The sequence below is a fragment of the Amblyraja radiata genome, chromosome 7 (assembly GCF_010909765.2).
Source record: "Amblyraja radiata isolate CabotCenter1 chromosome 7, sAmbRad1.1.pri, whole genome shotgun sequence".
NCBI lineage: Eukaryota > Metazoa > Chordata > Chondrichthyes > Rajiformes > Rajidae > Amblyraja > Amblyraja radiata.
The window spans coordinates 42,673,602-42,700,486 of NC_045962.1; the positions used below are offsets into that span (position 1 = coordinate 42,673,602).

At 44.0% G+C, this 26,885-nt stretch overlaps 1 protein-coding gene across 1 annotated transcript in view; it reads right to left on the reverse strand.

Annotated features, from left to right (window-relative positions):
* The window catches only part of bard1 (BRCA1 associated RING domain 1), a 184,616-nt gene that overhangs the window by 154,482 nt on the left and 3,249 nt on the right, over window positions 1–26,885 (reverse strand). Inside the window, exon 3 of the mRNA XM_033024331.1 lies at window positions 16,856–17,004. Within this exon, the coding sequence (XP_032880222.1) occupies window positions 16,856–17,004 (149 nt within the window). The remainder of the gene's footprint in view (window positions 1–16,855; window positions 17,005–26,885) is intronic.

Below are 26,885 nucleotides of genomic sequence, written 5' to 3' on the forward strand. Positions count from 1 at the left end.
TATCTATTCATGGCCCCCACAGCCTTGAGGCAAATAATTCCACAGATTCACCACTCTCTAACTAAAGAAATTCTTCCTCATCTCTTTCCTAAAAGAACATCCATTCATTTTGAGGCTATGACCTCTGGTTCTAGCACTAATTTCAACAAGATCACTGACAAATAGAAAACTCAAGAAAACCTATAAAGTGCTCAATCTGAAAAGTTCTATTTCATTGGTTGTTTCAAATATTCAAGTCAAGTCAAGTATTATTCGTCACTTGCACATAAAGTGCAAGTGAAATGAATTTGCTAGCAGCGGTACAATAAAAAAAAAGAACACACAATACTCAATAAAAATTTAACACAAACATCCACCACAGCATTCATCACTGTGGTGGAAGGCACAAATTTTGGCCAGACCTCCTCCATTTTCCCCCGTGGTCGGGACCTCAACCCTCCGCAGTCGTCGCTGCGGGCATCCAGATGTTCAAACGAGGTAAGTCCAGGTAAGTCCTGAATCGGTGTCTCCCCACCGGAGGTAACTGTTGCCAGAAAATGAGGCAGAGAGAAGCCGTTGCAAATATCAAAGATCAAATCTGCTCACGATCTTCCTGCAGTTACTCAAATAACTGCTGTTATTTTACATACTAGGCAAAGATAACCATTTATCTGTTATCAAATTGGCCTCCTACTGATCCAAAAGCCTTTGCCAAGATGCTGACCTCTGTGTAATCAGCTTTCCAGTGGAATTATACTTTCGGAGGGCCGCTGAGAAGCCGAGGCCTCGCGAGTCGATGAAGCCCTTGGGTTTGCGGAACCCGCTGCTGGGGCCTGGGTCAGCACCATGCAGGCGTCTGGAGAGGACCCGGCAGCGATTGTGGAGAGGCCCGGTCTGGCGGTCGATGATGGCGCCGACCGACAGATGACGACGGACCACGTGGAAGTGAGGACGCCGCAGCCAGGGGAAGGAACAAAGGAGGACCCGGCGTGGGGGGACCATTTTGATGAAGTGGGAAGAACAATGGACAAATGGTAGGAGGCACATTTCTGTTTAGAGTGAAACACAAATCTATAAGAATGCTCAAGAGAATCATACAGCATTTTATTATCATACATAACAAAAATGAATTAAATTCTTACTTGCGGCAGCAAAACTAATTTGTAAACAGAGAACTCGAAAGATGGTATAATAAACAAATATAAAAATAAGTTCAATAAATAGAAAAAACAATACTGTGCAAAAAAAAAAAAGTCCAAAGCCCCTAAAGCAATAAAGACCATTTGTAGTTTAGTTGGAGTTGCAGCATTCAATAACCTGATGGTTGTTGAGAAGAATTGAACATGGAGCTCACAGTTTTCAGACTGCTGTACTCCTTAGAGATGGCATGTGAAATGCTCTATGCTTACACTAGGATTATGTTATTCAGCAAACTCCAACCAGTTCAAATAAGTTTCATGGAGCTCATTACAATTGAAGTTAGCTTTCAATTTTGTTTGGGGGAATCCACACATCACTGCCATGGCCAGCATTTATGGCTCACTTGCATTTATCCCTGTGATGGTGCTGGTAATAAGCTGGGACTGCAATAGACATTCTGGTGAGGAACATTTCCACTGTTCCAGAAAGTTGTGAATCTGTGGAATTATCCGCCTCAGAAGGCAGTGGAGGCCAATTCTCTGGATGCTTTCAAGAGAGTGTTAGATAGAGCTCTTAAAGATAGCGGAGTCAGGGGATATGGCGAGAAGGCAGAAACAGGGTACTGATTGTGGATGATCAGTCATTATCATATTGAATGGCGGTGCTGGCTCGAAGGGCCGAATGACCTACTCCTGAACCTATTGTCTATTATCCTTTGTGGATGAAGTTCCGGGATATGGGCCTAAACCATGGGAGAAGAGATATGCATTTCCAAATCGGGATGTTCTACAACTTAGGAGGACAACTTGAAGACGGTGGTGTTCTCACATGCCCATTGTTCTTGCCCTGCACGCAGGGGAAGGGAATTAATGTTCAGGAGTGTGGATGGGTTACAAATCAAGTGAGCTGCATTGTCCTTTATGAAATGGTCAATCCTAAACATTGCGCGAGTGTACTCATTCAAGCATTGGAGCATACTCTGACCTGCTCTTGTGGCAGATCCAGTTGAGACTTTGATCAACAGTGACTCTGGAATAGAGGACTTGACAATGACGATGCCATTGAATATCAAGAATCAGTGATCAGAACCTCAATTATTGATATCTGACATTTTTGTACTTTACGCTACTTTTCAGCTTTATCTCCATAGGAGTTGCAAATGGGACTTCATATTACATTATCCTCAATGGACATCCTCCCGATAGAAAGTAGGTCATTGATGATGCGGATGAAGATGGCTGCACCTGGGATGGTGCCCAGAGGAACTGCTGCAACAATGCTTTGAGCTCAGGGTGACTGATGAACTGCGATTGCTGGTCGACGTGGACTTGGTGGACTGAAGGGTCTGTTTCTATACGGAAACTCTAAACAAAGTAAACTAAACAACTACCACCTTTCTTTGTAAGGTATGATTACAGCATAGGAATGTTTTCCCCTCAATGCTCCACTCAGGAACAACGATTAACCTCCAAAATCAACAGCTACATTATTTTGTGAAGTATGATTCAAACCATGGAGTGTTTTCTGCTTGATTGCACACTTGGTCAAATGCCACCCTGATGTCAAGGGGAAGAAACAAATGATGACTAAGATTTTACTAATGCAACACAATGAATTGCCTTTTTTAAGGAATGACAATGTAGAAAGTTGCACACTCTCATCTTACCACAGGAATTCAGCTCACGTTTGGATCAAAGCAGTTGCGAGGACCAGACCAGAATCAAAATACCGCCTCCAACCCTTAGCAAGATGGGTATTGGTAAGATAATTGGTAATTAAGCACTGCTTGATAGCATGAACACAATACTGTCCATCACTTTGCGGATGACTGCAAGTAGCCTGATTTAATGGCAATCCGACAAATTGATGCAGCCTGATTTTTGTCGCAAAGGAAGTAATTGGCAAATTTTCACATTGTCATTCCCTACAAAGGCAATTCATTATGGTGCATTCGTAAAATCTTAGTCATCATTAGTTTCAATCTACTAATGGGTATGCAAAATAACGAACTAAAGAAATCAAACCTTATTTTTAATTATGGCAGCAAGAAACTGTACACAAGAAACATTGAAACACTTTAAACTGTAAATTCTAGATATCTTAAATAAAAACAGAAAATAATAGAAATACACGGCATGTCAAGCAGCATCAATGGGGAGAAAGAGAGTTAACAGTATCTTTCCAAAGATGCTACCATACCTATCGATTGTATTTTATTATTCATACTCAGGAACCATGTATCACTGGCAATGGGCATCCCCAATAGATCTTGACGTGGCGATGATGGTGCACCATTTTGATCAACCACTGCAGTTCTTCTGGTGAAGGTAATCCACAGTATTGTTCGGTGCAGAGTTCCACAATTTAGACCTGAAGGTGGTCCCAGCCCAAAATGTCAAGTATCTATTTTCTCCAGATATGCTGCCTGACCTGCTGAGTTACTCCATTTTATACCTATCACAATTTAGACCACTGATATACTTCCACATCGTGGGGGGGGGGGGTACTTGCAGATGGTTGCAGATGATGCCTGCTGCCTTAGTCTTTCTAGGTGGTAAAGGTTGCAGATTTGTGAGATGCTGCTGGGGAACCTGAATGAGTAACTTAAATGTATTTTATAGATGGTGCATCCTGTTACCATTGTGCATTGGTGATGGGAAGAATGAAGGTTCAAGCTGACTCTTGTCCTGGATGGTGTCAACCTTCCTGAGAGTGTTGGATCTGCACTCAATCAATCACATGGCGAATATTCCATCATTCTCTTGACTAGGCATCGCAGAGGCAGAAAGGCATTGAGATCTCAACTGCACTGAATGCACAGTATCTTGTTGTGCAGTACTTAGATGCAGATCGAGTTGAGTATCTTATCACTGATGACGCAGGCGATGGTAATGCCAATGATTGTCAAGAATAAGTGGTCAAACTCTTTTGTTAATATTGCCATTGTCTGGCATCTTTGTGATGTGAATGTTACTTGTTGCTTATCAGTTGTTGCATGAATGTTGTCAGTTATTGCTATATGCAAGCATGGATTGGTTCTCTGAAGAGGAATTTCAAATGGAATTGAGTATTATGCAATCAACAGCAAACAGCCACCCTTCTGCCTTTTCTGATGGTCATAGAACAACTGAAGAGGACTCGGCTTGTGACTGGGCGATTGACATCTGAGATTACCTTCCGTTGTGAGAGATGTCATGGTAAAACTACAGTTGACATCAAATAATGTGGGTTGACTAATCCAGCATCTGCAGTTCCTTCTTAATCAAATAATGTGGAATGTTTATCCTTTGATGCCGATTAATTTTGGTCTTACCATGTTGCTTTAATTCCTTGGTCAAATGTGGCCTTTGATAGCAAAGGCAGTCACTTTCAGCTTACCACTGGAACTTTGCTCTTTAATCCATGGTTTGATCAAGGCTGTTATTTTTTTTGTTCTTAGTACATAATTGTCCTCTATTTATCCCATCGAAGTTTGTCCACTCCAAGTAATGAGAATAGGAATTGTTCTATTTAAAGAAAAAAGCAGCACATAGATTTGGCTTGGTGTCATCATTGAGTTGGTGGAAAACTTCTCTGCTAAACCTGCACTTCACCTGACTCTTGGAGTTGCACATTGTGGTAGCAGGAATCAGAGGGATGAGTACTCACAGCTTGCCGATGATTTCAACATCTAGCCGAAAACAGTACTTTGTGGTATCAATTTGTTTAAAACCATGAAAGAGCCAGAGAGCGAAGGTGCCAGAGAGCAAACAGAACAATGCATTATATTCAAGGTGGCAGTCCACAAACTAACAAGATCACAGCACAGGACGTTGATGGATCAGTGTCATTAGCTTCCAAGTCTCCCAAAACAACAATTAGCATATGTAGGATTTTAATTGCACTATTGACAAAGGTTGCACATATCTGTAAATCTGTTGGGAGTTTAATGGCAATAATACCAATGAGCTAAAATATAATAAAGAGTTATTGATTCCTACTACTGATTGCCCTAAAGTGTTGTGGAAGATAAAACAAAAACCCAAAACAGCAAAGGCAACTGATGCAATTAAGTGCAACTATGTTCCAATGGAAGTCCAATGTAATTTTGAAGAGAGGAAGGTTGGATATGTGATATGTTGTTTGATTAGATGAAAAGAAATAGTGAAGAAGGCACCATAGTCCAGCCAGCCTCCCCTCCGATCTTCCCAGATGTTCATCCGTGGTCTGGGCCTTCTGAGCACCCGCAGTCGCCGCACCAGGCGGCCCGATGTTCAGGCCCTCACGCCGGGCTGGTGGAACGCCGACGCCGATCCCCGACGGTGAACATCCTCCTCCTCAGTGGCCCGGACCTCCCGATCAGCCGCCTCCCGCAGCCGAAGTCCGCAGCTCCCGAGTCCGCAGCTCCCGAGTCCGCAGCTCCCGAGTCCGCAGCTCCCGAGTCCGCAGCTCCCGAGTCCGCAGCTCCCGAGTCCGCAGCTCCCGAGTCCGCAGCTCCCGAGTCAGCAGCTCCCGAGTCAGCAGCTCCCGAGTCCGCAGCTCCCGAGTCCGCAGCTCCCGAGTCCGCAGCTCCCGAGTCCGCAGCTCCCGAGTCCGCAGCTCCCGAGTCCGCAGCTCCCGAGTCCGCAGCTCCCGAGTCTGCAGCTCCCGAGTCCGCAGCTCCCGAGTCCGCAGGCCGAGCCGGGCAGAGTCGCAGGACCCCGCATTGTTGATCAGCGCCGCCCGCGTTGGGAGCTCCGCAAACCGCAGCTCCATGATGACGGTGCAGCAGGTCCAGCACTCCGGGCTCCAGACGGCGATCCCCGGTAAGGCATCACCAGCCCCGCGATGTTACAGCGCTGTCCCGCCGCTGCTGGAGCTCTGGTCGATCCCGGCAGGAAAGGCCGCGCCAATCCAGTAGGTAGGCCGCTGGGGGGATGAGGATGCGACTCGAATAATAGTCGCGTCCTCTCCAGTAAGCGACCGAAGGACGGTATCCCCCTTACCGTGCCCTCTTCCCCCACATAAAGACATTTAAAAAAACATAAAAAACACACTTTAACATAACAAAAAAAAACAAAAAAACAAAAAGATACCCGGCTGCAGGTGGAGGCTGCTGGCACCAGCGCCACTGGAAGTACAGTGCCAGGATTTGTGAACATGTCTTCCCCACATTTAGGTTTAGATTTATTATGTCACAGTCGCTGGACTACAATGAAAAGCATTGTTTTGCATGCTATCCAAACTGATCAGCAATACGTACATAGATGCAATCAGTTAAGTATTTCCCGGCAAGGAAGACGCACCCCCATTTTGAGTAGCTAAATTTTGAAAAAAAGGCTGGTGGGACAGCATCAAGGGTTTGGTTTAGTCGTGAAGACATGATCAAGAGTTTTCTGCAGTTTCCAGGTCGCCTGCGTGCCCCAGGACTGGCTACAGTTTCCAGATCGCCTGTGTGCCCCAGGACTGGCTACAGTTCCCAGGTCCCTCGCGTCCCCGGGACTAGCTGCAGTTCCTAGGTCGCCTGCGAGCCCCGGGACTGGCTGTAGCGCCCAGGTCGCCTGCGAGCCCCGGGACTGGCTGTAGCACCCAGGTCGCCTGCGAGCCCCGGGACTGGCTGTAGCACCCAGGTCCCTCGCGTCCCCGGGACTAGCTGCAGTTCCTAGGTCGCCTGCGAGCCCCGGGACTGGCTGTAGCGCCCAGGTCGCCTGCGAGCCCCGGGACTGGCTGTAGCACCCAGGTCGCCTGCGAGCCCCGGGACTGGCTGTAGCACCCAGGTCCCTCGCGTCCCCGGGACTAGCTGCAGTTCCTAGGTCGCCTGCGAGCCCCGGGACTGGCTGTAGCACCCAGGTCGCCTGCGAGCCCCGGGACTGGCTGTAGCACCCAGGTCGCCTGCGAGCCCCGGGACTGGCTGTAGCACCCAGGTCCCTCGCGTCCCCGGGACTGGCTGTAGCGCCCAGGTCGCCTGCGAGCCCCGGGACTGGCTGTAGCGCCCAGGTCGCCTGCGAGCCCCGGACGAGCTGCAGTTTCCATGTCGCCTATAATGACAGATTTTTATATCGTATCAAGGATTAGTCCTTTAGTCACTATTTGAAGACGGGATCAGAAGATAATCGATATGCACCCACGAGCTCTCCACAAGAAATACAAAGCAGTCGAAAGATAAATCTTCCATAACATAGTCGCTTGATTAATAGTTTCTTTATTGTAGTATAATATTCATCCAAACTTCTTGTTGTATAAGAACATTTTAATCTTACTCATGGTCATACTCGTGCATGGTCGAAAGCTGTGACCTCTCCCCCATGCTTCTTCAAACTAAACTAACCACTAGGGAGTCTGCACGAGAGTCCCAGCTGCAAACATGCCTCAGACTACGCATTAATCACACCCACATAATTACAGGCAGATAAAATTTACTGGTTTATAGTTGCACAGAAAAGTGCAATGACAATAAAATTGAAATTGAATCCATAACATACCGAGTTAAGCTAAATGGCTACTACATACCGGCCCCTAATTGTTCTGAGTATGTAACGAGGCAATTACTAATAGACATTAAAAAAGGAGCTATAAAAGCTTAACATATATCAAAAGGCAAAAAATAACATGCATTATATATCAGCACTCAGACTTCTTTAGCGATTTTTCCATCTTCACCTTCGCCTTCTAGAAGCAAGCATAACTTGGTTATTGGTCTTATTAAAACATTGTTCTTAGTCTGAAGTCGTACTGTGCGCACCAAACCCTTAACGTCAGGCATGATCTCCAGTATTCTTCCCATCAACCAAGAACCTCGCGATGTAGTAGAATCAACCACCAAAACAATATCACCTGGAACAAAATTTCTTCCAACCCTCGATCATCGTTTTTGCTCTTGGATCAGAGGCAAATATTCTTGTGTCCATCTCTTCCAAAAAAGATCTGCCATATATTGTACTTGTCTCCATCTGCCTCGTATATACAAATCTTCTTTCACAAAGAGTCCAGGTGGTAGTATTGGATTGGTCTTCAACAGAAGAATATGATTTGGTGTAAGCGCTTCCAGGTCCTTCGGATCATCAGAACTCTTAGTAATAGGTCGATCATTTAAAATTGCTTCAACTTCACAGAATAGTTTTCAATCCTTCGTCGTCCAGAACTTGTAGTTTAAGATGGGTTCTGCTGTTAGTCCACTAGAAGCTTCATCCGCAAGATTTTTCTTTGTGCTAACATATTTCCATTATGAAACATTAGTAGCTTCCAATACAAAAGAGATTCTGTTTGCTACAAATGTCAAAAAACGTCTGTTCTCATTGTTGAAGTATTTAAGCACCGTAATACTATCAGTCCAGAAGATAGATTCTTCCAGTTGAAGCTGTAGTTCTTTTTGCAGCATTAAGTCAACTTTAACAGCTAAGGCTGCGGCAGTAAGTTCCATTCTGGGAATTGTCATTTACTTCAATGGTGCCACACCTGGCCTTTCCCATTAAGAATGCGGCATATACTTTTTTGTCATCATTTTCCAGTCTTAGACATGAAATAGTACCGTAACCACTTTCACTGGCATCTGAAAAAGGTTGCAACTGTGCACTTCTGATCTTACCAAAGCTTGTAGGCTTCATGCACCGGTCTACTTTGAATTCTGAGATCTTGTTGAGATCTGCTAACCATTCTGTCCATCGTTGAGGGGAAGTTTGCGTTATACTCTCATCCCATCCAAGTTTTTCCTTACAAAGATCCTGCAAAATCAACTTGGCTGGCATTGTAAATGGTGCAAGAAATCCCAAAGGGTCATAAACAGAATCAATCATGGATAGGATACCCCTTCTAGTGCATGATCGCTCTTGAATCGAGATTCTGAACTTGAACACATCTGTTTCAATGCACCAGTGCAGTCCCAATGCTCTTTTTCATTGGCAGATTGTCTTTGTCCAAATCCAACTCTCTGGTCTCCTTGGCTCTATCATCTGGGGGAATGCTTTCCAATACAACACGGCTGTTGCTAATCCACTTGGAAAGTGTGAATTCTCCCTTGTTACAGAGGGAGGTCAGATGTTTTACCATTTGAATTGCTTCCTGCTCCGTAGACATGGATTTTAAGCAATCATCCACGTAGAAATTATTCTTCAGTGTTTATCACTTCTTCTGGAAAGTGAGCTTTATTTTCCTCTGCGGTCTTCTTTCATGCAAAGTTCGCACAACTTGGTGATGACACTGCTCCAAAGAGATGTACCTTCATCCGGTATTCAAAGAGATCTTGTTGTGCATCACCATCAAGCCACCACAGGAATCGCAAGAGGTCAATGTGTTTTTCTGATACTTTGACTTGATGAAACATCGCTTTAATATCAGCCATCAAAGCAATCGGTTCTTGTCTGAATTTAACAAGAACCCCAATGAGTGAGTTGGTAAGGTCTTGCCCTTGTTGAAATTAGCAGTTGTTATGTTCCTTTGAAGACTGCAGCACAGTTAAAGACCACCCTCAAGGTCCCTTTCTTTGAGTGATACACCCCATGGTGCGGAATATACCAAAGCTCTCCATCACTTCGATTTAGTTGGTTTGTTGGTACCATTTCGGCATCATTGTCAATCATATCCTTTAGGAAAGACGTATATTCCTCATGAAATTTCGTATTCTTGCCAAACTTGCATTTCAGATTCTGGGTGCGTTGCTCTGCCATACGACGATTATTCAGCAGACTATGTGAAAGGTAAGTCCGGACAATAGTGTCCTTCTATCATCTTTACTGAGTAGTTCATAATATCTAAGAACTTTAACTCTTCCCTGGACATTTCTTCAGATTCCTTACTGGTACTTTCATTGAAGTCATGATTGTATTGCTTGATCAATAGCATTTCTAATTTACCAGTTGATATTTGATTAACAGCAGCAGCAGGGTAGTTCTTCTGGTTCCTGCTTTAGTTGTTCCTTCTCAAGGAGCCATAGATAACCCATCCTAGTAGGGTTTTCACAGCAAACTGTCCATCCCCTTGGCTCCTCAGTCTGTATAGGTTCTAATACCTTCAAAGTATTTGTTCCGATATGTAGGTCGATACCAGAACTTATTTTAGGTATCTTCACATCCTTCAAGTAAGGCCATTGTTTCAAGTCATCACGCCCGGGTATATTTTGATGACAAACAGGCATGGTCTCATGTGTAAACACCTCAGATATTGGTATAAAATTGTCTTCATCCAGACTAGATATTTCCATACATGCAATGTAATGACTAACGCACTCCTTCTCAAAGGTCAAAGGTCAAAAATGTATTTGCCATTTGTGCTTACACACAGGAACTCTTGTGCGGCTATTCAGAGAGTCGTCAAGTCAAATTAAAAATTAAAATCATGGTATGCAATAGAATCTTAACCTCTTCTCCAGTAATGTCCAGCCTTCTCATCAAGCTTTCTGTACAAAAGGTAAGTCGAACTTCCATGATCCAAAAATGCATATGTTTGCAACACTGTATTCTCCTTGCTATTCCTTACCTGTACTGGTAAGATAGAGAAGATTCAGGTTTCTACCCCGGCCCCAATATGGGCAGTTATCTGAGGTGAGGTGACAGCATCACTAGCAGCTGGCTTCTCCTTCTGTTCTATTTGCTCCAGCTTCTTGTGCTCAGTGTGAAGTGCTTCAAGATGTTCTTGCTTGCACTTATTACATGTTATAGGACTCTTATAGCCTTTAAAAATGTGTCCTTTTTTCAAACATCCAAAACAGATTTCCTTCACAGTTTAGGGGTCATAGGGGGTCACAGTTTAAGGATAAAGGGGAAATCTTTTAGGACTGAGATGAGAAAAACATTTTTTACACAGAGAGTGGTGAATCGCTGAAATTCTCTGCCACAGAATGTAGTTGAGGCCAGTTCATTGGCTATATTTAAGAGGGAGTTAGATGTGGCCCTTGTGACTAAAGGGATCAGGGGGTATGGAGAGAAAGCAGGTACAGGATACTGAGTAGGATGATCAGCCATGATCATATTGAATGGCGTTGCAGGCTCAAAGGGCCGAATGGCCTACTCCTGCACCTATTTTCTGTTTCTATGTTTCTCCTTTAAGAAATCCATCTTTTCTTTATATTCCTTTTTCTTGAATTTCCGACACCACCTTATGGTGTGACCAACTTAGTTACATGAGAAGCAGAACCATCTTGGTTTAACAGTAGATGTATCTCCTTCCTTTTCGCCTTTCGTTTCTGCAGGTATTACAGCGGTAACAAAGCCACTTCCCTGAGGTCCTGATCTTCCTTTTGTTTTAGTAAAGGTAAAACCTTTGACAGTTGCAATTGGTTTAGGATTGTGAATACTCCCATAGCGTAAATTTGACATTAACCGTTCTTCCTTCTCCATGAAATTCACCAGATCAGGAAGCATCGCTTCTCAATTCTCAAGTTCCTCTATCAGATCTCCACTTTTCTCCAAGTCTGTCGGGCAGTTTTAGAATGATAGTTTTCATATTGCGTTCATTTCTTGCATGGAGTTGAGATGTTTCAACGAGCTGCTACAACAACTTCTAAGAAATATTGCGAACTCCCGCAATGCTTTCGCGTCTTCTGGCTTGATAGCTGTCCAAGCATAGGCCTTCTTCATGTATGCATTGGTGATCTAGTGCTCATTACCAAATTGTTCTTTGAGCAATTTTCTTGCCGTTCGATAGCCCTCACCGGCAGGCAACCTCCGAGAACTTGCAACAAGCTCCTTTGGATATTCGCTTGTGTAATACTCCAGAAATTGTAAACTATTTTCATCATCAGTAGTTTTCCTCTCCACACCTCTCAAACTGGTCTATGAAAGTCTCATATCGCATGGGATCACCATCGTACTTAACAATTTCCATTTGAGGTAAAGTGGAAGAGATATTATGTTGAGCTAGAGACTCGCTAATTCTCATTTGATTCCACATCAAATCACAGACTTCTTCTCTAAATCCCTCCTTGGACTCAGGGGAATGGTAAACATGCCTCTGAGAAGAATGCTGGCCTGGATAAGTTTTGTCACGAGTCCCTTGGCTAGATGTTCTTCCCAGACTAGGCCTCAATGTATCATAAACAGGCATCGGCGAATTTCGGTTTGCTCGACCCTGTATATTAGGCATCTGAAAAGAGTGCTGAGCTGCGTAGGTCTTATCACGAGCCTTAACAGATGGTCCAAAGGTTATTTGCTTCGTTTTAACTACCTGCGGCTGAGATGGAGTTTTATCGACCATCCACTTACTCAGTGCTAGATTTGAATGGCGAGACCACTTATTCTGGTGGCTGTAGATTTAATTCAGCTGCTGTTTCCCTTTGAGCAGTTCTTTTTCTCAAATAAGAGCTCATCCCATCAGATACTTTAGAGCCGCCTCTTGAACCTTGGTCTTCGAGTATCTCAATCTTAGTCCTGGCTTCATCCAACTTTGTATCCAGTTCCAACTGTTCCTTCTCTCTTTAACTGCCTTCTTTGTTCCTCAACCTCTCTCTTCATCTGTTCCGCACGTGCCTCGGCATCTCTCCTCGTCTGTTCCAACTGTTCTTCCTGTGCTCCAATCTTACGCTTTCTCGTCAAGGCGGCAACTTGTAGCAAAAGAGCAGCCATAGTTGCTTCAGCTTCCATACGAGCAGTGGCCCTTGAAATTGAACTGGCTTCTGAACCAGACATGTCGATCTTCGTGTTCAAACGTTTGAGCTACTATCTAGTGGCATTATTTCTTGCTTGATTTCGACACCTTGTTGCGTAGCATCTCCTACTATAGCACACGCGGTCCTTTGTTCAATTTCAGCCATCCATTTCTCTACATTGCCAACGATGTCGTTAAGATATTCCATCGCTTCTTGAAACCACAGATTTGGCTCTTTGCTTTCCTCCTCAGGCAGTGATAGGCTCAGTAATAAGTGGTTTTGTGCAACTCAAGACGAGGTTGACTAGCCGCCCATGATTAGATTTTACTTTTTCAGCATTCTGTTTAAGGCGCATGAGTTAATCCTATATCTATTAAATGGATAACCTGCTTCTATAGCTTGTTTTTCTCCTTCTGGCATTTCTCCAGAAATGCAACACTGGCCTTTTCGGTGGGCTTCTTTGTTCGTTCGCTATATCGTCTCTGTTCCAGCTCTTCTTCACCTGGCTTACATGTTGAATATTCCAAGGCTCCCTCTGGTGGCGCTCCTTCGCCTGGCTTACCTGCTTCTTCTGGCTCCATGAATTAAACAGGTCTTGGCAGACTGCCAAATCTTCTAATAAGAGAAACAGGATTTCTTCAGTCTGCTTCTTCTTTACTGATAAACATTCAATAGTTATGGCATTACTTCGTGTTCATTCTGGTGCAGTGTTCCATAAACACCCGAAAGAATCAAAAAAAAAAACTGGACTTTCAGAAACATCCAATTATTTTCGAAGTATAGAAGTGACCAGTTTAGAAATGTGTTTTATCTCAACTTCAAAACATACCAAGGCCGAGCACCTGGTAGCCCAGTCTTACTAGCTTCTTGGCTGCTTTCCAAAACAGAACTTGAACTTCTAATACATCTCGAGACTCTTTATCAGAGCCTGTAATTTCACTTTAAACGCGACAAATCAGTCGAACAATCCACAGCGTTAAGAAGCTGTTCTAATTAAAGCGTTCCAGCTTTCAAATTTACAGCATAATACAATAGCTGTTCATTACTCACGCTCTCGATCAGTTAAGTTTTCAATCTTCAGATAAGTCGCGTGGCTGTGTCAATTAACCTACCGGCAGGCAGGCTCTAAACCAATCTCTGGCAGAAATCTAGTTTCTTCAGTTCCTCTTCTACTGAACCAATCTTCAGTTCCACTTCTATGGAACCAGTTCTTCTGACAGTAATCTCTCAGAGATCCAGCCCAATCTTCTGTCCCTCTTCTATGGGACCAATCTTCTACCTCCTGGTAGTAAGGTAGCTTTCGACTCTAATGTAGTGACAGATTTTTATATCGTTTCAAGAATGAGTCCTTTAGTCCCCATTTGAAGACAGGGGATCAGAAGATAATCAATACCCACCCACGAGCTCTCCATGAGACATTCAAAACCGTCGAAAGATAAATCTTCCAAACACAGTCTCTTGATTAATAGTTTCTTTATTGTAGTAGTAAAAACAATAGACAATAGGTGCAGGAGTAGGCCATTTGGCCCTTTGAGCCAGCATCGCTATTCAATGTGATCATGGCTGACCATCCCCAATCAGTACCCCGTTCCTGCCTTCTCCCCATATCCCCTGACAACGCTATTTTTAAGAGCCCTATCTAGCTCTTTCTTGAAAGCATCCAGAGAACCTGCCTCCACCGCCCTCTGAGGCAGAGAATTCCACAGACTCACCACTCTCTGTGTCCAAGCCATTAACAATCTTTACAAGCCCTTAACAATCTTCCAAGCCCTTAACAATCGAAACAGTATGATATTCATCCAAACTTCTTCTTGTATAAGTACATTTTAATCTTACTCGTGGTCATACTCGTGCATGGTCGAAAGCTGTGACCTCCCATGCTTCTTCTAAACTAAACTAACTACTAGGGAGACTGCCCGAGAATCCCAGCTGCAAACACACCTCAGACTATGTATAAATCACTCCCACATAATTACAGGCAGATAAAATTTAAAGGCACTGGTTATAACATACTAAGTTAAGCTAAATGGCTACTACATCGCCTGCGACCCCTGTGACTAGCTACAGTTCCAAGGTCGCCTGCGAGCCACGGGTCTAGCTGCAGTTCCCAGGTCGCCTGCGAGCCCCGGGACTAGCTGCAGTTCCATTGTCCGGTCCCGGCGGCCGCTCGCAGCCACCCGAGCTACTGAGTGAGTTGCTGGCATGACCCCCGACCCCCTCCTTCTCAACGCTCCTGCCCTCCCTGCAAATTTACCCCTGGCGCCCCAGCCGTGCTGACCCGGGCCAGACTCCTCACACGCTGTGGAAAGAACTCTACCCCCCAGCAGTGCTGTCCTTTTACAGCTGCTGTACTGAGTGATAGCCAAGTGTATCTTTCTTGACATTCGGCCTCCAAGGCACTTGTGTAGATAGTAAACAGGAAGGGAGAGAGGACTGTACCCCTGTGGGGCCCCTGTGTTGCTCACCACCATGTCCAAGACACAGTTCTGTAGCCTGACATATTGTGGTCGTCCAATCAGGTAGCTTGTGATCCAGGACATTGCCTTCGGCTGTCCTCAACTGCCTGTAACTAAATAGCGACCCCACTCCACTGCACTACGAGTTAAAAAGAACCATGCCGACCAAATTTCAGCATGTTGAAAAATTTTACGCGACCTAGCTGAGGCCGCGAGTATGCGGGAACTTCCCTCGAGCATGAAGGATAGTTCCAGTGCCGACCATGCTGCGAGTTTGAGGCGAGGGCAAACTCTTCTGAACTCGAGGATTCGGTCGCCGCAGTGGGACAACCCCTTTAGTTAATCACACTCTCTGACTTATTAAAATTTAAAGGGTAAAAATTAAATACCCTACCATACAGACTTCAAATTGGGATATCGAACAAGCCAAGTAATTCCTCCTTATTTAAAATTAAATCGGCTAATTTGCATAATTAGACACCTGCAATTGCAAGATACAAAACGGCTAGATCTAGACACTAAGATGATTTGTAAAATATTTTTATCTTTATAACATTAAATGTAATTTTTTGCCAAGGTAACATCTCTATAATACTAAAAGTCTAGTGTGTGTGTGTGTGTGTGTGTGTGTGTGTGTGTGTGTGTGTGTGTGTGTGTGTGTGAATATCTGGTTAATTCCTCTTTTCTTCCAAACGCTAGGCCACAGCCATCCCATTTTCAAAATCCTGCTCATTTTCTCGTCAAGGCGATAAACATCTTCCCGTCGTATTTCTACCTATATTTCCTAAGTTAATAATCGTTTAAAGTTTTAAAAACAGCCCGAAAACTCACCCATTTTGGGAAAATAATCTGAGTGACGTCACAATGCACTCGCAAGGCAGGACAGGACACTCCAGGAGAGAGGGGCAAAGTCGAGTTCCAGGCCCTGGCGCTGCTGTACGAACTGGGTAGGTCCTAGGGCAGGGAATGGGAGTGAGGGGAGGAGGATGAGGGAAATGAGGAGGGAGGAGATGGGGTGGGGCGGTAAAGGGAGATGGGGGGGGGGATGGAGATGGGGAGGCGTGGAGGAGGGATATGACCCCTCCCTATCTACCCTCACCCTCCCTCTCTACCCCCTCCCTCACCCTCTCTACCCCCTCCCTCACCCTCTCTACCCTCCCCCCCCACTCTACCCCCCTCCCTCTCCGTCTACCCCTCTCTCTACCCATTCCCTTTCTGCCCCCCTCCCTCTGTACCCCCTCCCCATACCTCTACACCACTCCCCTCCCTCTCTAACCCCTCCCCCTCTGCCGTCCCCCCCCCCTCTCTGCCCCCCCCCCACTCCCTCTCTGCCCCCCCCCCACTCCCTCTCTGCCCCCCCCCCCCCCACTCCCTCTCTAGGGATTGAAGAGGGAGGGTGAAGAGGAGGAGGAGGGAGTGCTGGGGGATGAGGAGGAACGAGCCACGTCTGTGCAGTTGGGCGCTACGAGTGAGTGGTGCAATATTGCATTGGGGGAACGGGTGAGTGGTGGAATCTTGCGTTGGGGGAGCAGACCGGGTCTGCACTTGGTCTAGTATTATTTTAAACGTTTTCTAATTTTACGCATGTAGGTATTTTAATAATATTTTGATTACATAGCTGTATTTATAAAGAAAAACTAATATGAGAGAAAATCTCAAACAACCTGGGCAAATAGCAGAATCAAGGTTACTTTTTCCAAAAGTATCTCATTATCAGACTGCCATTCCAAAGTTAAAACCTTACCTGGAGAGCCTTTGTTATTCAAGAGATCTTGAAGTTGGCTGCATAAGTGGGCAATATTGTGCAGCTGTCGATTTGGCTGCAGATCTTTCACCCATGCTGGGGCATGACATACTGGACATCCATTCCCAAGAGAATCAGCAACGCAAACACTGTAAAGCAGCAAAGACTTCTATTATATAAACATCATCACTCTTTATTAGAACACTGGCATTTTTCTTTCTTTTCCTGATCTTTCCCAAAAATCATAACAGCTCTCATTCCCCAACTGAAAGAGAAGCCAGACAACTTATGTTTACCCAAATATTGCTCTGTCACCTCCCAAGTGGTTTTTTTGTCCCAGGATTATTAGCCTGGTAGCTGTTCTCTTGGTCCAAGCGAGAACACCTTGATTCTAATCAGTGCCAACCAAACGACTGGGAAAGAGCTGGCTGAAATTTAAAAAAATACTGCAAACATCTTTAAAACAAAATCTAAAAGATCTGATAGTGTACACAAGAAAATTGAGTAGGGCATGCTCAAGTCTGCAAGCCATTCAATATTATCATGGCTAATTTGGCTCAGACGTCAAGTCAAGTCAAGTCAAGTTTATTCGTCACATACACATACGAGATGTGCAGTGAAATGAAAAGTGGCAATGTTCGCGGACTTTGTGCAAAAAATAAACAAACAACCAAACAAACTACAAACAGAATGGAACAGAATCACATATTCTTTTACATATTAAATATTGTGGGTGGAAGGAAAAAGGGGAAAAAAACAGCAATTTACAAGAAAGCAGTAGAGTGGTACAGTAAAGTTAGTCCCTGGTGAGATAGGAGTTTACAGTCCTAATAGCCTCTAGGAAGAAACTCCTTCTCAACCTCTCCATTCTCACAGCATGGCAACGGAGGCGTTTGCCTGACTGTAGCAGCTGGAACAATCCGTTGCAGGGGTGGAAGGGGTCTCCCATGATCTTATTGGCTCTGGAGTTGCACCTCCTGATGTATTGTTCCTGCAGGGGGGCAAGCGAAGCTCCCATAGTGCGTTCGGCTACACTACTCTCTGCAGAGCCTTCTTGACCTGGGCAGAGCAATTCCCAAACCAGATTGTAATATTTCCGGACAAGATGCTTTCCACAGCCGCTGAGTAGAAGCACTGGAGGATCCTCAGATACACTCTGAATTTCCTCAATTGCCTGAGGTGGTAAAGGCGCTGCCTTACTCACGAGTGCTGCAGCGTGTGATGTCCATGTCATATACTCAGACATGTGGACTCCCAGGTATTTAAAACAGCTCACCCTATCCACAGTATCCCCATTTATCCTCAATGGTGTGTACGTCCTCGGATGATGTGCCCTCCTAAAGTCCACGATCAGCTCCTTAGGTTTATTGATGTTCAAGAGGAGGCTGTTGTCCTGACACCAGAGTGCCAGATCAGCCACCTCCTCCCGGTAGGCCTTCTCATCGATGTCCTCTTTTCTGCAATTTCTCCATCACCCTCGATTCCCCAATATTTCAAAATGTATCTACATCCTCTTTAACTGCATCCAGTTATCTAGCCTTCTCTGTGCTGAGGGAGTGAAGCACTATTTACAACCTCTGCAGAAGATACCAATGCTCCTCACTTTTAAGTGATCCTCTCTAGAGCTTGTTATAATATCTCTCGTTCGACATTCTTCTGTTAGTAATAACATCTTAATAGCATTAACCCTAACAAGAAATACCCAATTTTCCAGACTCATTGATTTCGATGTGATAATCAGTCTGCAATGCTTGCTAAATCACTTCCACCAAATATTGCAGGTATTATCACATGCATCAGCCTCTTATGTGGCATGTGTCAAATGTCTGCTGGAAATCCAAACACTGACAAGTTCACCTCTATTGACTCTGCATGTAACATCCTTGAAGAATTACAGTAAATGTCAAACATTATTTGACAGTTTTGCCTTTTTTCATTAAATCATGTTGATTTGCTTTGATTACATTGTTTTTATAAATGATAGAAAAAAATCCCTCTTTGTGCAGATAATCTTTAAAAATAAATTTATATATTGCAATGGAAAAGGAAGGAAAATGCATGTATTCATGCATTTTAGCATGAAAACTAGATACAAAGCAAGGTGAGAAAGACAGAGCCAGGAAACAAGGTCATCAGCAGAATTCTCAAGATATGAACTAATGAACTACAGTAAACCCACCGGGAGGGCGTGGGATGGTGTCCAATGTTGCCGATTGTCCATTATAACCGACAGAGCAGATGAGGGGAGGGCGGGAGGAGGGTAAATTTTAACTCGAGGTCAGGAGGGAAGAAAAGTGGTGTTGGGTTTGGGGGGGGGGGCGCTGGTTAAACAAGTGGGAATTCACAGGCCGGCGAACCGCAGAGACCCATGGCCCCACACGCAGTGCACCAGGGATGTGTCCGGTACTCATGCCGCCTTCATGCTGCTCGTTCTCTCTACTCCCACAATCGGAAGTACGTCACGTGGCGCCAGCTCATTGAGTAACTGGTGGAAGTGGGGGGTGTTGCAAAAGGAGCCTCCGCGATAGTCAAAATCCACTATAAAGAGGCCCGTTATTGCGAGTGTTTACTGCGAGCGAGGAGCATGCAGAAGATATCTCACCTGATGTGTGAGTGGACACACATCTGCCTATACCAACAGCAACCTTAATTGCTAAAAATTGTATGGTTTATTACAGTATTAAGAAAGATCTCATAGCTCATTGTCAAATCTCATGCCTGATGCCTTGTTATAGAAACATAGAATCATAGAAAAATAGGTGCAAAAGTAGGCCATTTGGCCATTCAAGCCAACACCACTATTTAATATTGTTATGGCTGATCATCTAAAATCACTACCCTGTCTTGTTTTTCCCCTATATCACTTGATTCCTTTAGCCCCAAGAGATAAATCTAACTCTCTCTTGAAAACATCCAGTGAATTGGCCTCCACTGCCTTCTGTGGCAGAGAATTCCACAGATTCACAACTCCCGAGTGAAAAAGCTTTTCCTCACCTCAGTCCTAAATGGCCTACCCCTTATTCTTAAACTGTTACCCCTGGTTCTCCTCCAACATCAGGATCATTTTTCATGCATCTAGCCTGTCCAATCTAAGAATTTTATATGTATTCATAAGATCTCCTCTCATCCTTCTAAATTCCAGTGAATACAAGCCCAGTCGACACATTCTTTCATCATATGTCAGTCCCGCCATCCCGGGAATTAACCTGGTGAATCTACGTTGCACTCCCTCAATAGCAATAATGTCCTTCCTCAAATTAGGAGCGCAAAATTACACACAATACTCCAGGTGTGGTCTCACCAGGACCCTGTACAACTTGCTCCAAAATGCAAATCCTCTCGCAATGAAAGCTTTCTTCACTGCCTGCTGTACCTGCATGCTTACTTTCAGTGACTGATGCACAAGCACACCCAAGTCTCGTTGCATCTCCACTTTTCCTAATCTGACACCATTCAGATAATAATCTGCCTTCCTGGTCTTGCCTCCAGTGGATAACCTCACATTTATCCATATTATACTGCATCTGCCATGCATCTGCCCACTCGCCCAACCTATCCAAGTCATGCTGCAGCCTCATAGCTTCCTCCTCGCAGTTCACAATGCCTACACCACATCCCCTGGCTCTCCCTTATCCATTTTACTTGTTACATCCTCAAAAAATTCCATAAGATTAGTCGAGCATGATTACCCCTTCAAACATCCATGCTGACTTTGACCAATCCTGTCACTGCTTTCCAAATGCATTGCTATAATATCTTTAATAATTGACTCAAGCATCTTCCCCACCACCGATGAAAGGCTAATTGGTCTATAAAATTTCCCGTTTTCTCTCTCCCTCCTTTCTTAAAAAGTGGAGTTACATTGGCTACCATCCAGTCCACAGGAACTGATCCAGTCGAGAGAACATTGGAAAATGATTGCCAATGCATCCACGATTATACTGAGAATTATCTGAGGGTTTCACATGCAACACTTTTTAAGAAAGGCGGGAGAGAGAAAACGGGGAATTATAGACCAGTTAGCCTGACATCGGTGGTGGGGAAGTTGCTGGAGTCAATTATAAAAGATGAGATAACCGCACATTTGGATAGCAGTAACAGGATCGGTCCGAGTCAGCATGGATTTACGAAGGGGAAATCATGCTTGACTAATCTTCTGGAATTTTTTGAAGATGTAACTAGGAAAATGGACAAGGGAGAGCCAGTGGATGTAGTGTACCTGGACTTTCAGAAAGCGTTTGTTGAGGTCCCACATAGGAGATTAGTGGGCAAAATTATGGCACATGGTATTAGGGGTAGAGTGCTGACATGGATAGAGAAGTGGTTGGCAGACAGGAAACAACGAGTAACGATTAACGGGACCATTTCAGAATGGCAGGCAGTGACTAGTGGGGTACCTCAAGGCTCGGTGCTGGGACCGCACCTATTTACAATACACATCAATGATTTGGATGAAGGGATTCAAAGTAACATTAGCAAATTTGCAGATGACACAAAGCTGGGTGGCAGTGTGAGCTGTGAGGAGGATGCTATGAGAATGCAGGGTGACTTGGACAGGTTGGGGGAGTGGGCAGATGCATGGCAGATGAAGTTTAATGCGGATAAATGTGAGGTTATCCACTTTGGTAGCAAAAACAGGAAGGCAGATTACTATCTAAATGGCGTCAAGTTGGGAAAAGGGGAAGTACAACGCGATCTGGGGGTCCTTGTACATCAGTCTATGAAAGTAAGCAAGCAGGTACAGCAGGCAGTGAAGAAAGCGAATGGCATGTTGGCCTTTATAACAAGAGGAATCGAATACAGGAGCAAAGAGGTCATTCTGCAGTTGTACAGAGCCCTAGTGAGACCACACCTGGAGTATTGTGTGCAGTTTTGGTCCCCTAATTTGAGGAATGACATTCTTGCTATTGAGGGAGTGCAGCGTAGGTTTACAAGGTTAATTCCCGGGATGGCGGGACTGTCATATGCTGAGAGAATGGAGCAGGTGGGCTTGTACACTCTGGAGTTTAGGAGGATGAGAGGATATCTCATTGAAACATATAAGATTGTTAAGGGCTTGAACACACCAGAGGCAGGAAACATGTTCCCGATGTCGGGGGAGTCCAGAACCAGGGGCCACAGTTTAAGAATAAGGAGTAAGCCATTTAGAACGGAGACGAGGAAACACTTTCTCTCACAGAGAGTGGTGAGTCTGTGGAATTCTCTGCCTCAGATGGCGGTGGAGGCAGGTTCTCTGGGTGCTTTCAAGAGAGGTATATAGGGCTCTTAAAAATAGCAGAGTCAGGGGATACGAGAAGGCAGGAACCGGGTACTGATTGAGGATGATCAGCCATGATCACATTGAATGGCGGTGCTGGCTCGAAGGGCTAAATGGCCTACTCCTGCACCTATTGTCTATTGTCTAACCGCTTTTGAGAATGGCTCGTGTAGTGGAAAATAATGGGCTACCATGCAACTAAATACAAGTAATAATGATCAGCTGATTTCATGTCTCTCCCCAGCTGAGGTAAGTAGGAAAGTTGAAAGGGGTGCCATTTTCCTTCAATTCTGCAGCATTAATATTTCGTGAAAAAACAGATCATATATTTCTTAGCATCTCTGTAATTTATATTTAATTTGGAAAAAGCAGCTGAGTAAGCAATGAGTGGCTTTCATAGTTGGGTCCCATTTGAATTTTGTAAATGAAGATATTGTCTGGAGCCCTAGCAAATCCAAATCCATCCTTTCTCTAATCTCTAGGCAAATAATTGCAATGTCTGGGACCATAATTCTACAGACTGTTAGACGTCTTTTCTAAAGTGAACCTAATTATCATTCCTACCAGGTGCAACTTCTAAATTAATGTTTTTTATTCAAGATAGCAAAATGAATATAATTTTATTTATTCCATACAAGAGATGAAAATATGTTTTCATCAATATTGCATCCAACAACAAAGAACATAAACAATCAGTTGACTGCTGCTCTGGGAGGGAGACTTCAGGGTCATTATGCTTCCACATAAGACGTACTGAATGCCTTTCCTCAGCAACAATCAATGTGACCATCAGAAAAAGATGTCAGGCAATTGATTAGACGTCCTCTTTAAAATATTGCCAAGCCAGAACCATTGATCAAACTTGCAATTCCTGACCTGTTCTTGCCAACTATAGATAACCTAAAATCACAAAAAGTAAATGACTAGATTCCATAATTTTAGAGATCAGTCATCTGTCAATATCAATGTGGCCTTCCTACTCTCCAACAGTGCACTTCATTGACAGTAAAGTATCCTATGACATCCCAAGGCCATGATCAGTACTTTTTTTTTTTTTTTTTCTTTAAATGTAGAAAACTTTGGCAATGGTAAAGACACAAACATTGCAACAATCTTTAAAGAGCTTTGGAAATTACTGTGGATAAATGACACTGGTTGTTAGGCGTCTAAATATAAATTGAGAGGCCCAAGTAACCAATTATATTGAGAACAACCAACATACAAAGTACTTTAGAAGTACATAAAATATTAATTTACCAGCAAGCACTGTTCTGTATTTCAAGATTTAAAAAAAAAATCCAAATATTTGTTTTCCAACAATTATTTTGAAATTGTGACACAAACTTTTGAAATATTTAAATGATCTGGACTGTACCTTATCTGCTTGGTGGAAATGTACTTGTGGAAATTTATTTGAGATAAGACCCTTCTCTTGACTGAAGCTCTTCTTGTGCTGAACAGCATTCTGGACTGAATTAGGTACCTGCTAACATGACCTTCCTTGACCACTTCTAATTTTACTACAAAAGAAACAAAATGCTGGAGTAACTCAGAGGGTCATGCAGCATCTTGAGAGTGATAGAGAGGTGACGTTTTAGGTTGAAGTCCTTCTTCAATCTGCAGGTGGGGGTGGCGGGGGAAGAAAGCTGGAAATGAAACAGGACAAAGTCTGGCAAGCTATAGGTGGATACAGGTGAGGGGGGGTTTTGATAGGCAGATGGCTGGACAAAGGCCAGAGATAAAAAGACACAAAGGTATGAGGTAAGGATAGAAGTGCAAATTGTGAATCCGGAATATAGGTGGAAAGGTAGTGGGGAGAAATGGGTGCACATCAAGGTGCGGCACAGCAAATGGGGGGGGGGTTAAAGTTAGGTACCTAAAATTAGATAATTCCAATGTTCATACCAGTAAGTTGTAAGCTACCCAAGTGGAATATGAGAAGCTGTCCTCCAGTTTGCATAGGTGAGGGATCCATCTATGACAGTAAAGGGGATTTCACGTTTTCAAAAGAAGACATCTTATATGTAGGTATTCACCTCTCCTCACCTGGTTCCACATCATTTGCCTGCCCATGACTCGCCCCTCCCTCTCACACCTTCTTATTGGCTGTCTTCCCTCAGTTCTGATGCAGGGTCACAACCCGAAAATGCCCAGTCAAATGACAGTGAGGCATCACTCCTGGACGAGCCCAATGAAATCTATGCACGCTTTGATAGGGAGAACACTAATGTGCCTTCTGGCCCCCATGGCATTGCAATCTCAGTCACCAAGGCCGACATCAGAAGATCCTTTATGAAGTTGAACCTTCGGAGGGTCTGGACCTGACTGCGTACCTGGTCAAGATCTCAAAACCTGCAAGGACCAACTGGCTGGTCCAACCTCTTTACTGAGGTCTGAGGTTCCCATCTGCTTTAAAAGGGAATTAATAATACCGGTGCCCAAGATTAGGATGACATGCCTCAATAACTACCAACTAGTGGCACTAACATCTATGTTGATGAAGTGCTTTGAGAGGTTGGTTAAGGCACATGTCAACCCCTACATCAGCAAAAACCCACTACAATTTGCCTACAGCCACAACAGATCAACCGGGGATGCAATATTGTTGGCTTTCCACTGGACCACTTGGACAATCAAGCTGTTATTCATAGAATACAAGAGAATACAATTGTGCGTTCAACACCATCATCCCCATCAAACTTGTTAGCAAGTTCAGGGAACCAGGTCTCTGCACAAGGCTTTGCAATTGAATTCTTGACTTCCTCATTAACAGAACAAAATCAGTATGAATTGGCAACAACACTTCCTCCTCAATAACAAGGGCATCGCAAAGCTGTGTGCTCAGCCCCCTGCTCTACTCACTCTATACTCATGACTGCGTAGCTGGACACAGTTCCAACTCCATCTTTAAATTCGCTTACGACACCAGTTGTTGAACAAATTATGGCCAATGATTAGTCAAAGCATGGGAGGAAGATCGATCGTCTGACTGAATGGTGCCAGAACAACTTTGCTCTCAACGCCAGTAAAACCAAGGAACTGATTGTTGACTTAAGAAGAGGAAGGCTGAGGATCCACAAAGTTTTCTTGATTGAAGGGTCAGTGCTGGAGAGTGTCAACAACAACAAGTTCTTGGACATCTCTGAAGATCTGTCCTGGACCCAGCATATTGATGCAATCATGAAGAAAGCCCTTCAACGCCTCTACTTGCTTTGAGATTTTAGTAGATTCGGTATGTCGACGAATACTCTGTTGAACTTCTAGAGGTGTATGGCAGAGAGCATATTGACTGCTTGCATCAGGGGCTGCTTCAGCAACTCAAACGCCCAGGAATGAAGATCACAAAAAGTGGCAATCACTGCCCGGTCTATCATGGGTACTGACCATCCCACCAACAAAGGGATCTATAGGAGGCGCTGTCTCAAACAGCAGCCAGCATCATTAAGGACCCACATCAACCTGGCCATGCTCTCATTTAACACTTGCCATCGGGAAGCTGGTATAGGAGTTTGAAAACTGTGACATCCAGGTTTAGGAACAGCTTCTTCCCAACAACCATCAGGCTGTTGAACATTACGAACTTCAACTAAACTCCAAACCATTAACATCCTTGGATGCACCATGGAATTTAGGCTTTGTTATGTTTTTTGAATGATATTGGCTTTTTTATTTATTGAACTTTTTTTCCTGTTTGTTCATTATATCATCTATTGAGTATTGTGCTTACAAACCTGTTGATCTGCTACAACTGAAATGTAGTTATTCTGTTTTAGTACATATGATAATAAAACACTCTTGACAACTATGTCTTTGCCTCTAGATGCTGCTCGATCCGCTAAGTTCCTCCTGCACTTTGGGGTTTTGTTAACTCCAGACCATAAAATCTGAATTCTCGTGTGTCTATTTAGATTGTGTGGTCCTCAATATCACACTGAATGAATTGAATTAGCTGAAAACTGTCATTTGTGTGGTGTGTAAGAAGGAACCGCAGATGCTGGTTTAAACTGAACATAGACACAAAGAGCTGGAGTACCTCAGCGGGGCAGGCAGCATCTCCGGAGAGAAGGAAGGGTGACGTTTCGGGTCGAGACCCCTCTTCAGACTGGTTAGGGATAAGGGAAACAAGAGATATAGACGGTGATGTGAAGAGATAAAGAGCAATAAATGAAAGATATGCAAAAAAGTAATGATGATAAAGGAAACAGGCCATTGTAAACTGTTTGTAGGGTGAAAATGAGAAGCTAGTGCGACTTGGGTGGGGGTGGGATAGAGAGAGAGGGAATACCGGGGCTACCTGAAGTGAGATAAATCAATATTCATACCACTGGGCTGTTAGCTGAGATGCTGTTCCTCCAATTTGCGTTTAAATTGGGGTAGTTGAGTAAGCTGATAAGGATCATCCACTCAACATTTCTGATTGAAGATGGTTTGAAATGTATCAGCCATGTAATCTGTACTCGGGTGCTAGTCCTAGCATCACCAAGGATTAGCATTAATATAACTTCTCAAATGTCACTTTCACAAAATGCTTCACTCAATAAAATACTTTGAAGATGTAATCGCTGCAGCATTGTACGAAGCATGGCGGCCAATTAGCACAGCAAATGACTACAAACAGCAATGTACAAATAATCATATAATGTTTTAGCAACAATGAATTGGGTGCAAATATTGGCCAGATTATTATTCTTTAATACAGACTTCCAAGAGGGATTTCAAGTGCGTTCTTGTAATTTTATCCAGATTAAAGCAGGTGCCAGACCGCCATTTGTA